The sequence below is a fragment of the Hypomesus nipponensis genome, chromosome 5, assembly GCF_054491055.1.
Source record: "Hypomesus nipponensis isolate SF chromosome 5, ASM5449105v1, whole genome shotgun sequence".
Taxonomy (NCBI): domain Eukaryota; kingdom Metazoa; phylum Chordata; class Actinopteri; order Osmeriformes; family Osmeridae; genus Hypomesus; species Hypomesus nipponensis.
This window is the reverse complement of record NC_140365.1, coordinates 1,691,354-1,705,000: the sequence shown is the minus strand read 5'-3', so window position 1 is coordinate 1,705,000 and position 13,647 is coordinate 1,691,354. Positions and strand designations below refer to the sequence as shown.

At 48.0% G+C, this 13,647-nt stretch overlaps 1 protein-coding gene across 1 annotated transcript; it reads right to left on the bottom strand.

Annotated features, from left to right (window-relative positions):
• Positions 1–5,040: 5,040 nt before the first annotated feature.
• tbcelb (tubulin folding cofactor E-like b) lies at positions 5,041–13,436 on the bottom strand. The gene is made up of 9 exons (XM_084698927.1): positions 13,354–13,436; positions 12,076–12,148; positions 11,814–11,977; positions 11,174–11,313; positions 10,807–10,988; positions 10,072–10,328; positions 9,749–9,875; positions 9,255–9,371; positions 5,041–7,020 (listed from the first exon to the last, which is right to left on the bottom strand). Exons 3-9 carry the CDS (start codon positions 11,956–11,958, stop codon positions 6,672–6,674), a joined length of 1,317 nt encoding a protein of 438 aa, XP_084555053.1. The 5' UTR covers positions 11,959–11,977; positions 12,076–12,148; positions 13,354–13,436; the 3' UTR covers positions 5,041–6,671.
• Positions 13,437–13,647: the final 211 nt, after the last annotated feature.

Sequence of the window (13,647 nt, the reverse complement as noted above, 5' to 3'; positions counted from 1 at the left end):
GTGGCCGAGCCTGAACATAAAGCCAAGTGGATGGACTAGACGGCAGATGTGGATTAGGATGATGAGCAACGTGCTGTGGTTAGACTCTCCTCATCCTCTCTGCCTCCTCTGCGGGTTAGGGTTTCAGTTCAGATGTTCGGTGGAATGTTAATCCACTGGTAATTTGCATACGGAATAAAGCATTCCAACTCCAGTTCTTTGTTTCATTTAAAAAACAGGTCTTTTTAACAAGATATATCTCTGAAATGCTTCGGAGCAACGTCACGTCAATCCAGTTATATTTCCCTCTCAAATCTTCACGTCTTTCAAGTAGTTTGATGACCTAATGAGCTGGGGTTAGGTTACTGCAGATTATCATGCTGCAGTCATCAACCAGGCAGCACAGATTGGCAGCAATGCTCAGATTAGCACTACAGCTGGTGTGACTGCTTCAGATTAGCACTACAGCTGGTGTGACTGTTTCAGATTAGCACTACAGCTGGTGTGACTGCTTCAGATTAGCACTACAGCTGGTGTGACTGCTTCAGACTAGCACTACAGCTGGTGTGACTGTTTCAGATTGGCACTACAGCTGGTGTGACTGCTTCAGATTAGCACTACAGCTGGTGTGACTGCTTCAGATTAGCACTACAGCTGGTGTGACTGTTTCAGATTGGCACAACAGCTGGTGTGACTGCTTCAGATTAGCACTACAGCTGGTGTGACTGCTTCAGATTAGCACTACAGCTGGTGTGACTGCTACAGATTAGCACTACAGCTGTTATGACTGTTTCAGATTAGCACTACAGCTGGTGTGACTGTTTCAGATTGGCACCAACGCTGTAGCTACATTTTATCTGACAGGCATTGAGCCAGGCGTGTTGCAGAGCCATTTAGATAAACGTCATTGACTAACACAAAGGCCCCTGCTAACAGACTCTCTCCAGAGACGTCGATGAGCAAGACAGCCCTACAAAACACAGGAAGGTCTTCATCAGGCAGACGCTCGAAATTGACACAGAGGAGCGGATTGAAACCTGCGATGTTCATCTGTAGTGAGACACCCTGAGCTAAACCCATCCTAATGATCTTCATCATAGCTGTACACATCCCCACATAAAATGAAGGGCAGGCTATCAACCAACAGTTACAGTCGGTAACACAAAGGCATCGTGAACTGTTAAAGAATATCATATTAACTGCTCCTATTAATTTGGTGAATAAAACAAGATATCACAAACATAAATCCTGCAGGGACACCCATCTTTCACTGGCTGTAGCCAGTGTCATAAAAGCCAACATGACAAAAAACATACAATATTAAGGTGTTACATACTAAATGACAGTGTTACATACTAAATGACAGTGTTACATACTAAATGACAGTGTTACATACTAAATGACAGTGTTACATGCTACATTTTAGTGTTATCAGTGCTTTTCTGTCTTGTCAGCTGCGTTTTCCAGCTGCGCTTCTGTCTCACGTCGCATTCTCTCACGCAGGTAAAAGACACCTGGCTTGTCATGAGCTCCAGGTGGCTTCACCTGTCCATGGATGGTGCACCTGCCTGACAGTAGCAGACAGACAGACAGACAGACAGACGGACGGAGAGAGAGAGAGACAACTCACCTGCTTTCAGTACACACACATGCAGTGCCTCACCACGTTCACCAGCCTGCCTCCAGTACACAGCTAGCTTCCATCCAACAGGGAAACATCCAGAGTTTAAAAGGGTGAAGGAGGACTGAGGGGAAGGTGGTTGAGCCGATGGGAGGGGAGGGGGGAGGAGGAGGGGGGTCTCAGCAGTGGAACCCTTCCTCGTCCACTTACGCAGGATTAGAGTTAATAACCGGTCCCAGAAAGAGAGACAAAGTCCTCGCCCAGGGCATCCGCGGGATTTGAAACAAGCAGCGAGAGGTTTCCTTCTCAGTGGACACAGGGAAGCCCGTGTGGAAGCTTCGGTAGACAGGCTGGTGCTCACTTCACCAGGGGGTTAGTGTTCAACTTAATCTGAGATCTGTGTTTGGGGAGAGAGGGTTGGTGGAGAGGGTGGGGAGCAGAGAGAGAGAGGGAGAGAGACTATGTCGGAGATAAAGACGGAGAGGGGGGACTATGTAGCATAGAGAGACTGTGTCTGAGTGAGAGAGAGACTGTAAGAGAGATAGGGTGGGGGGACAGTAGGAGAGAAAGGGAGAGAGGGATAGAGACTATGTAGGAGAGAGACAGACTATGTAGCATAGAGATAAAGGGAGAGAGGGACTACGTAGACACCTATGTACGAGAGAGAGAGAGAGAGAGAGAGAGAGAGAGAGAGAGAGAGAGAGGGACTATGTAGGAGAGAGGGAAAAAGGCAGAGGGAGAGAGTGAGAAGAGAAAGACTATTAGAGAAAGTGGGGGGAGAGTGAATAAAGAAAAACTCTGGAAATGGGCAAACAATATAGGTAAATACTGCTGATAGATAGTATTTTCCCCCGGGCAGAGGGTGAGATGGTGTGTGGAGTCTTGAGGCATGTGTATACAGGTGTGTGTGAACAGTGTTTGTAGATGTCTACTTCAGCCTTGTCAGGATCAACTCTGAACAGCTTTCCAACTGAGCGCTCAGACAAGTCAAAGCAATGCATTATGGGGCATTTATTGACAAAAAACAGAGAGAGACACACACACACTAAAACCCTGGTTTTCAAAGACTTGGGCGGATAGAATTACAGAATTAACATGAGTCACTTTGGACCCACTGTGACTTTCCTTTAATTAGGGACCTCCTTATGGACTCACAACACACTTCATTACCATAGATCTTGGAGAGATTAGGGTGGGGAGATTGCAGGTGGATCCATGCCGATAGCGTCTGGGAAGGAGAAGGGAGTCAGGCTGGTCTTTGTCAAGGTAAGGACAGTGGAGTAACTAGAGAGGGCGGGGTGGGACGCGTGAAAGGCTGCCGACCCTGGTCTCCTATTGACCAGCGAAGGAGGTCTCAGTGGAGGATTCTTTTACACCTCTCAGGCCTTGTTGTGTAAATGCACACATGCTCTTAACCCACTGGTGAAAGAGAGAGACGCACAAAGAGAGACAAAAAAACAACACGATCCCAGCAGGACGGAATCATCTTGTTCCGGAGACGGCGTTTTTCAGGGAAGCGATGAGGATGGAGAAGTGAGGGAGATCGAGATGAGACGATAGTTGTGATTTCTCCTTTCTCTTCCCACTCGCAAACAAAACAATTCTTCAGGCACCTGGTACTGAAGGCCTGACAGTCTCTCTCCTGCTGGTTTGGGGCGAGGCACTGGGTATGGGGACAGGGTTGCGTAATACTGGACCACATGGGTTCAGAGGAACCGAGCATAGGACAGGTCTGGAGAGACCGTGGTTTGAGATGTTCTAAAATCGTGAAAGAAAAAACTAACACCGTCACTGACAAAGATAAATGAACTCTTGCTCCTCAACAGGGTACGGTACTGAGGTAGCTAGGGCAGGAACGTTTCAGGGGACCAAAGGCAGAATCCAACGAGACCACCTCGAAAACAAGGTCCAGAGGAGGATTTCAGGTGAGGTTACTTTGACAGTCATCCAATCCCGTCAAACGACAGCTCCATATCAGTCGTCCGACTTCCCCCCTCTGCCCAGCAGTTGGCCTTGTCCTGCCCTCATCTCCTCGCTCCACAATGAAGAACCTCCTTCTCGTAACCCAAAACTCCTCCTCCCAATGACTCCTTCGGTTGGGAACACAATGAGGCCTGTTCAGTCCTGGCTGCCCCTTGCTACAGCTCCATAAAGCAGCAGGCCAGATCAGGATACCGGCTGCCCAGACCAAGATTGGGTGGGGGACAAGATTTCAGGGAGGCACTGGAACAGCTCCCCCTGTCCCCCTCCAGCCTCAGTCTGACCTCCAGTGAGGGCACACCCTTCTTCACCCTACGGGCCAGGGAAACATCCTGGTCAAAAGTCCAAGTTTAATAGTTCAGGTTCACTGGTCTTGAAGCAGAAATTGCCTGTGTGGTCCACTTCCTGTCTGTATGGTCTACTTCCTGCCTGTGTGGTTCACTTCCTGTCTGAGTGGTCAACTTCCTGTCTGAAGGGGTCCACTTCCTGTCTGGGGGGTCCACTTCCTGTTTAGAATTAGTGGAGGAAGGAGGAGGAACTCTTGGCACCTTAAGCACCATTTAGTAAACATTCGAAGAACTGGAATTTCTCCCGACAGAAGACTAACGCTTAAAGTCTAAGGAGAACTTATACTTACGAAAAGTGAAGACACACTCACACCTACAAAGGAAGACACGAGTAGAACGGCCATTGAATCAAGAGGGCAGACGACTTCATCGTCAGACCACTCACCTTACACAGGTGAAAGCCAAACAGAGAAAGGGGCTTTCTATTCCAGCAGACCAAAGCATGGCATGACATCATATACGTCTGTGAATCGGAAACCACAGAAGTCACTTGTAGGAGGGGAAACTTTGACCCCACTCTGTGCATTCCATTTTCGGGATTCGAGAAGTACATTCGTGGCTAATATGAAACCTCTAATGGGCTCTGAGCCGCAGTTAACACCGCAAATCGGGATCGCGTTTCCCAGGGTCATGCTGAGAAGGGGTCCGAGGCAGGGGGAGGTGTCGGTCTCTCAGATATACCCCTCAGATATCAGGATTAGACTCTGACGAGACGAGACCACGGAGGGGCTGTCCCAGTAACCAGGCACCTGACACGCATGGATTGGAGATGTCGCTGCCTTTTTAACACATGCATACCATGAAGACAACAGACAGGCTGTCTGCGCTAGCTAGCTAGCTGCTGAATATCAAACTATCACTTGTACGCGCTAGCTAGCTGCTACCAAACAAACACAAAATACTGTTTGTGCAAAATGATGTAGCCTATATGTTAAAATAACACAACATAATGTCTGCACTTGCTTGCGGCTGAATATATCAAACTAAAAACCATATACTGTCTGCGCTAGCGCTACAGCTGCTGAATATCAAACTAACACGACAGTTCCGGTTGCTGTCGTAAATTCTGTCATTATTTTCATTCTACCCAAATAAATATTCTGTATGGCAGTGTACAGTATACTTTTTTTTTATTGTTTATTTAACTTTCATTTGACCAGTCAGGTCCATAAAAAAAACAAAAAAAACAATCTTATTTACAACATGGTCTGTCAAGAAGCAAAATGTAGGCCTAGGCCTATAACCGTGATTCCCTTTAACTAGTAAAAAAAACAAAACTAGTTACCGTTTGATACCTGTTAAATTAAAATAACTGCTGAAAGCAACATAGCTACATATAAGGTACAATATTGCCTCTGTATTACAGGTAATATAGTATTACCCCTTAACAAATTAGATTTAACCAATCTGAATATCGTCTTTCAGCGTGGCGGTGGTGACGTCATCCACCAGCGATGTTTAAACTACTACTGTGATTACAATCATTACGGATGCTAGTCTGTAGCCTAGCAGTAGTCTGTTCTGCATATCTAGAAATGGTGAATACAATATCCTTATGTTTTAACAGTGCATGTTAAATATATCAGAAAGGTGAATATAGCCTATGCTACTCTTGAACACATCCGATTCAATGACGGTAGTAGCCTAACTTAACATTGCGTAAAACCAATGATATCTCAAACCTTTTACCATTTTAATCGCACATAAAAATAACACACCCATATAGTAAATAAGGGTCCACTATTAAGACTATTTCCACATACAAACACTTAGAAATCAACACAGAATAATTACCTAAAACAAAGAGTGGGCTCATAATTTAACCACAGCAGATAGCAGATCAATGGTACCCCCCCACCCCACTTGGTTAAGAAGAACAACATAGGCTTAAAAGTAACACCAAGGTAAATAAACATTTCTCCCATTTTAAGATGTGAGTTAAAAGGAGAGAGGTGGGTGTTGGGTGAGAGATGGGTGTTGGGTTAGAGGGGGGGTGAGAGAGAGGGGAAGGTGAGGAGGTGTTGGGTAACTCAGTCGGATGTTAGGGTGGGAGAGGTGTGGAGGTGCAGGGCAGCAGGCTTGTGGGGGAACCCATTGTAATCTAAGCGGGGGGGGGGGGGGGAGTGGCTGTGTCACAGCGGCCGGTGTGGGGTTACTGTACAGGTGGGGTCTCCCCACCACGTCAGCAGGGGCGGAGAGCTCCTCTATTCATGGGGAGACAGAGGGCGGGAGACCTCAAGCAACATAAGTGCAAACTCCCTCTCCTCTCTCGCTCCTCCAACCTCTCCACTCTCGCGCCCTTTTAACCTTTCCACCTCTCTTTCCCTCCCCCCTTCAACCTCACCCCTCTCTTTCTCTTGCCCCCTTCAACCTCACCCCTCTATCACCCTCCCCTCTCACCCCTCTTCCACTCTCGTCTCCGGGGCTGGCTGGCTTCCTGAGTTGTCTGGTGGTCTCTGTTCTTCAGTCCTTTTAACAACACCTGATAGGAGACTCCTTTACTCTGGCCCTTGTGAGGTCAACTCCCAGGTTATCTCAGGACATCTCTCATTTGGTCTCATGTCATCTGAGCCAGAAGAAGGAAAACTGTATAAAAACTTAAACTCCTCTGAATGAGGGTAAGGACCATGCAAAACCACAACAATCATGGGTGGGGGGGGGGAAGTAATCTCGTAAAAATCTTATTCAGTAGCAGTTTAGTCAGTATTCACAAGGACCCAAGAAATGGAGAGGCTCTGGGTCGTCTACGAGGACCCAGAGGAGGTGGAGCGCGTCTTCAGTTTGGGAACCACCAGGATCTCGTCTCCGTCCTGCATGTTGTAGGAGTGGAGTGCCCTAGAGCCGTACTTCATCTCCTCTGGGCCGAAGCAGCCCAGTAGCTCCCTGCTGATGTAGAAGAGGCGCATGCCGTTGACGGGCAGCTGGACCAGAGCTCTCAGCTCCTTCTTGAGGTCGGCCACCGTCTGCTCCATCCTCAAGCTGAGCTGCTCCACCTGTTCGCCCCAGCGCACCTCCACCTGGGCGCAGCGCGGCCTCAGGTCCACCTCCACCAGCGGGGCCAGGCGGCCATACTTCGCCACCAGGCTGTGGTACCTGAGGGTGGGGTGGGGGCGGGTGTTAGATCTTTGAAGGTGGGTAATTTTTAAGAAACTGAAAAGCTTTGTGATGTCATTTCCTTCAGAGCAGAAAAAGAAGAAGGAAGAAGACTGAAAGACTGAGACTTTTTCACGTAACAGCGGAAAATAAACAAATTGGTGGGAAAACAAACAAAACATATATATATATATACTAGCCGGAATGAATTTTAAAAATTACGTAACATTATTTGTTCTCATTAATCTATGTTTCTACTTTAAGGATAAAAGTTTGTATACCTGACCATGATAAGATGGACGACTGGTGATGAGTTATATAAGATGGTGCCCCATCAAATACACAGCTATGTGTGTGTGTGTGTGTGTGTGTGTGTGTGTGTGTGTGTGTGTGTGTGGGAGAGTGAGTGTAGTAATAGCCAGCGTACACGGCCAACACTGCAGTCTCTCTGCCGTGAGAAAGACGCCCCATGGGAAAGCAGGGCTACCGATAAGCCATCAGGAACAATTAAATAAAAAAGCCTTCGCTTTCAAAGGTACTGTAACAGCTGGACCAATCAAAGCAATTTCCCTTCCCTCCCCGAGAAGCCGTCCCACAAAGCCATGTCCCTGGCCAGGGTTTCAGTCTGGCCCGCAGGCCTCACTGGGGAATTCCACTCCGGGTCCACACAACACACAAAGTCCCATTCTGTAAGGAGTCATTTTGCTCAAAAGGTCTGATTTAATGTGCTAACTGCACGTATACTAAAATAACATTGCTGCTGATAACGCAGGTATCCCCAAATGCCGTTTTCTAAGTGCGTGGGCTTAGGAGGCCTGTGGCATTACAGGCAGTTCTCTCCAAACAGGCCTCAGCTCAGGGGCTTGCTCATATCTAGCCTAGATCTCTCGTCCTTTCGTCTGTTGTTTCATCCTGGCTGTCTCTCTCTCCCTCTCTCCTTTAATCCACTGTTTAAAAGATGGAGCGCTAAAAGGTTGTTGATTTCCTCCCTCTCTCTCTTTCCCTCTCTCTCTCTTTCCTTACCCCTGATCCCTCATTTCTATAAGTCATTCTGTTCATTTCCAGTTTGCCAGTTCTGTCCTTGTGTCTGGGCCTGTAGATGGGCTGGCAGGCCTGTAGGTACCTTTACACACACACACACACACACACACACACACAACCTAACACACACCACCAACCCCAACACACACCCACACATGCATTACTGTGAGGTAGAGAGAGTGCAAGAGAGGGAGAGAGTGAGGGAGAGAGAGAGAGAGAGAAAGTGAGAGAGTGAGAGGGAGAGAGAGACAAAAGTGAGAGAGGGAGAGAGAGAGAAAGTGAGAGAGGGAGAGAGAAAGTGAGAGAGTAAAGGTACATCAAAAAAATCAACCTGTTACCTTGTGTATCGGTTTTCCGATCGGAGTATTCCCGGCACAAAGGACACATTGAGTGGGGAGAGACTGGCTGCATTGTGTCTCTGACCCTAACCCTCAGTGATACATACACAGACTGGCTGCATTGTGTCTTCCAAAGGTTAGTTTCCCCACTTCACCCATCAATACCCAATATACCTCCCCGAATGCTGCTAAGGTCAACACCTCCTGCATGCTGTGACGGTCAACACCTTCAACAAGGCACCCCAAACCAGAGGCCTTCCCCAAAGTTATGGTTGTAAGACTTCCAGATCTTGTTAGTAGGTTTCTGATGGACAGTTTTAACATTACCAGGGATGTTAGTTGTACTCATAGCTGGTAATGAATGTGACTATGTACTCATAGTCATCTCATAGCTGCACTGTTACACTCAGTTTAACCAGAGAGACAAGGCCCAACCAGATTATTAGACAGGGGAGTTTCTTGTTGTGCAAGAATTACTCTTTAAAGTAATTTTAAAACCACGCTGAAAATGGTTGAGGACCGTTTTTAAAATATATATAATGTGTAACATGTGAGTGTACATCTGTGTGTGTGTGTGTGTATGCATGTATTTATATACCTATGTATGTGGGGCAGATGGCTGAGCGGTTAGGGAAATCGGGTTACCAAACAGAAGGTTGCCGGTTCGATTCCCTGCCGGGGAAAAAGACGTTGTATCCTTGGGCAAGGCACTTCACCCTACTTGCCTCGGGAGGAATGTCCCTGTACTTACTGTAAGTCGCTCTGGATAAGTGCGTCTGCTAAATGACTAAATGTGAATTGTGTGTACGTGTGTGTACGTGTGCGTGCGTGTGAGTGTGAGTGAGTGTGAGGCACCTGTGAGGCAGCTCCTCCTCAGGACAGTCCAGGTAGTGCCTGATGAAGAAGCGTTCTGCGTCCTCCCTCTCTCCGTCGGTCACCACGCTCCCGTTCAGCACAGACACCGAGGGCAGCCTGCGAGGGGTCAAGGGTCACCATGGCTCAGCTTCTACATTTAGGTCTGGCCACACAGATCAGAGGTGCTCATACATAGAGGACAGTAAACTAAGAACAGACCTTGTGGGGACATTCCTTAGGCCCTACAACTTGACATGCTATTTCAAGATGGTGTTGGAGTTGGTGGGGGAGGAAGTGGTGGGGGAGGGGGTGGTGGGGGAGGTGGGGGAGGGGGTGTTAGAAATGAGTTTTAGGGTTGGAGTTGGGGACAGCACCATTTTGAATGGGAATTGCGAATTGTCGATCCTCACTAGGATAGTAAAACAAACCTGTGTAGGTGTGTGTGTAGTGTAAGTGTCTGTGTAGTGTGTGTATGTAGTGTGTGTGTCTCTCACTGTGCCACTATGAGGCTGCGTCTCTCTGTGTCGGAGTAGGGCCGCAGCAGGGGAATCCCCATCACCCTGACCTCCTCTAGCTTCGGGAAGAACTGAAGTCTCCTGATGTCCTCCCAGCTACTTAGCCCTGCGACACACACACACACACACACACACACACAGGACACAGTGACACAGTGACACACACAAAAACACTCCTCAGTCCTCGTCCAGTTGTTTTCACACTAAAAAGTTGTTATTCTACCCTGACGACTGAACCTAACCCTACTCTGACAAGCGCCACGTTCTGGTGCCAGTGAGCGAGTGTGTGGGTGTTGTCGTACCAGAGTTGTTGAGGTTGATGCTGCGCAGGTTGGGGAACAGCCTCTCCACAGTGTCTGGAGGTTCCTGGACGGAAGTCAGGCTGTTGTTGGCCAGCACCAGGGTGTCCAGGCCGGGGTACATGGGCCCAAACTTCCTGACCTGCTGCCAGTCCCGGAGTTGGTTGTCGGTGATCTGCAGCAGGCGCAGGGATGGACAGGGGGTGCTGGACTCGTTCACGCTGTCAAACTCGTTCAGGCACAGGAAGAGCTCCTCCAGTCTGGAGAAAACGCATGGAGAGAAGACTCACACTGGTGCACGCACACACACAGGCACACAAAGGTAGATACACACAGGTAGACATCCAGGTACACATAAAAGTGAGGGGAGGTAAGATAACCCAGAGGTCAGAGGTGAGCTGACCCAGACCAGAGGTACCCAGGTACCCAGATTGAGTGGAGCTTTATCACTTTAACTGCTGAACGACGACAGCACAGCTGACTGTGACCTGGTCTAACTCAGGGGTCTGGTGTGTGACCTGGTCTTACTCAGGGGTCTGGTGTGTGACCTGGTCTAACTCAGCGGTCTGGTGTGTGACCTGGTCTTACTCAGGGGTCTGGTGTGTGACCTGGTCTTACTCAGGGGTCTGGTGTGTGACCTGGTCTAACTCAGCGGTCTGGTGTGTGACCTGGTCTTACTCAGGGGTCTGGTGTGTGACCTGGTCTAACTCAGCGGTCTGGTGTGTGACCTGGTCTTACTCAGGGGTCTGGCTTGTGACGGTGTGCACCGTGTCCCAGGTGACACGCGTGTTGATGAGGACGAGGCGGCGGACACTGGAGAACACCTCGGCCAGGGTGGGCTGAAGCTCCACCCCGCTCAGGGGGTTCATGCTCAGGTTCAGGAAGTCCAGACGGGGGATGTTTGAAACGATCGTCCCAATCTGGCAACCCGGGAGCAACACAGAGACAGACACAAATGAGTGAATCTTAGTCCCTGAAGGATGTTGTGTGTTAAAAAGTTAATGACCGATTGATGTTAATACTTTAGGTATTTAGAATACATGTGATTTGAGAGAACAAGCAGTAGCTACAGGCTCCTGGGGTCCTGGGCCCTAGTGGAACTCACCTCCGCCCAGTCCTGCAGCTGGTTGTGGGACAGGTCCAGCTCCACCACGTGGGCGCAGAAGGCAGCCACCTCCTTCTCGTCTCCAGCCTTGCTGATGCCACAGCCACTCAGCACCAGCACGTTGGGCAGGTTCAGACGCTCTGGGGGGAGGGGGGACACACACTTCTTCTCAGTCATCCTGGAAATAATACAGCACTTCTGACAACTGAGCAGGTGTTAGTGCGGCATGTTTTATTTAGATCATTTACATTCTCTGCTTTTGATCTTTATCTTTTTATCCCATTATTTGATGTTTTATTGCACAATTTGTATGAAGAGTAGTCACTTATTACACATCATTTACCTTTACAGTTATTTAGCAGACACTGTTATCCAGAGCGACTTACAGTAAATACAGGGACATTCCCCCGAGGCAAGTAGGGTGAAATGCCTTGCCCAAGGACACAATGTCATTTAGCATGGCCGGGAATTGAACCGGCAACCTTCTGATTACTAGCCCGGTTCCCTAACCGCTCAGCCACCTGACTCTCTATTATGGCCCTCACATTTGATATAATATGTATATATAATATGATGACGTTTTTAGCATTCAAAGCAACTCTGACATCCGCAATCATGTAATGAAGATTTGACCTCTGACCTTTGACGGGCGAGCCCTTGGGGCTGGGAAGCAGGACCACGCCCATCCTGTTGCCACGGCAATAGGGGAAGTTCTCCGGGCTGTACTTCTCACTGACCACCTGCACGAAGGTACGGCCCTCCTCGTCTTCGCTAGAGGACTCCATGACACCTGGCCGCTGCTACCTGGGAGAGGGGGAGGGTGAGAGGGCGGGGTGAGCGGAACCTTTGGGTTACAGTGTGTAGGTGGCCCATGTCACACCTGGAGAGGAGGGGGGCTGTACCTGGAGATGAGTACCTGGGCCTGGAGGCAGGTGGATGGCTGTGGCAGGGCCTAACACAGCAGGGCTTATGCAGCTGAAAGAGACATAGAGAACATGTCACATGACTGACTCCCATTACCCCTATCCTTTGTGACATCATACGTTCAATGAAGTCACAATGACCTAAACAGAAGGAAAACGGACTCTAAGATTCTATAAATACAAGCTCATCATAGGTGAATAGGGGCTGGGGGTTGATGTAGGCCAATTCTTCCTGAGGGAACAACCTTCCTCTCAGGGTGTAGACTTAAGAAGAGAATAATACTGGGCCTGTAGTTGGCAGCCATGACTGTTCAGCTGTATGAGACTCGTCTCTTCTCATATCAGGTTGCTGTTGTCTGTCCCACAACCGTCCTCACTTTTCTCTAGTGCTTATGTTCAAAGACCCAAATGAGATCTGTCGAGATCAGGTGCGAATAACTGTCAAACACGCTCTGACATCAGAGAGCTCCAGATTTGAAATGATACACATGGGATAAAGGGGCCGATTTTCCTTCTGTAGTTGTTGATATCGTTCTCTGAGGAGGATCGCTGTTCTGGTACAGGTGCATTGGCTAACCATTCCCCGAGAAATACGTTCACGCTTATATCTCAATCATTAACTTACAGTGCTGCGCACGCACCTGTCACCAATTTGGAAGATGTGTGTGAGATCGTCGTTGATTGCGTAACTTGCCTACCAAACATTCGCTGTAAATGGGAACAATTGAGAAAGGTGGGGGAGGTGTGTTCAGGACACTGCTGCCATGACAACTATGTTTATTGCGGTGCAACGTGCGTTTTAGGGGCATAAATGTTCCTTACTTGGGATAGTCCAACATTCTATAATGCAATGATGTAAGCTAACAGTGAATGGTTTGGCCATAGATGCATCCGTCAACAAGAACGAGGATATTGTGGATCCAAGGACAATATTGAGAGTTCAATAACCTTAAATACACGGCTTCGTACATCAAATCACTGTCAGATTACCAAATGCGATTAAATTAAATACAAAAAAGTTATTTCGTCAAAATGACAACAACTAGAAATTGCCAATGTGACTGACATAACAGGTTGTCGACACTATTATAACCCTCTTTGCCTTTTTTAAACGTTTCACTTCTGGTAGCTTTCCTGGGACTATTTAAGTTAGACTATTATTTGGGTCCTTTCAGAACAAAGTGTGCATTCCAAATATACGGTGAATTGCATTAAATATGTGCGCAGTCAAATACTCTGTTGGTTTAGCCTACTTACCGTCTGCACTCGGGAGTCGAGACTGCACTTCAAAATTTCTGTTATTGTTGTTTGGTTAGGTGAAATAAGACCCTCCCCTTTGACTAGGAAGTGACGTTATTCAACAGACAAGTCAATCAAGATCTTAAACAAAAACATTGTACAACACATTTCCGCCCACCTATGTGGAGCATACATTCAATACCTACACACACGCACAACGCATGCGTTTATAATTAAGATATTCATCGGGCGTTGTTAAGTTCTGGACTATTAATAAGGCTCGAGACGATATCTATCACCAGTTGAAGATTG

Bases quoted from the DNA above. Each gene is read 5' to 3' on its own strand.
- tbcelb (XM_084698927.1), bottom strand. From the start codon at position 11,958: ATGGAGTCCTCTAGCGAAGACGAGGAGGGCCGTACCTTCGTGCAGGTG. The intron at 11,314-11,813 runs GTCAGAGGTCAA...CCCTCCCCCCAG, and splicing joins CAAGGGCTCGCCCGTCAAAG to AGCGTCTGAACCTGCCCAAC. The intron at 9,876-10,071 runs GTACGACAACAC...TGTGTGTCGCAG, and splicing joins CATCAACCTCAACAACTCTG to GGCTAAGTAGCTGGGAGGAC.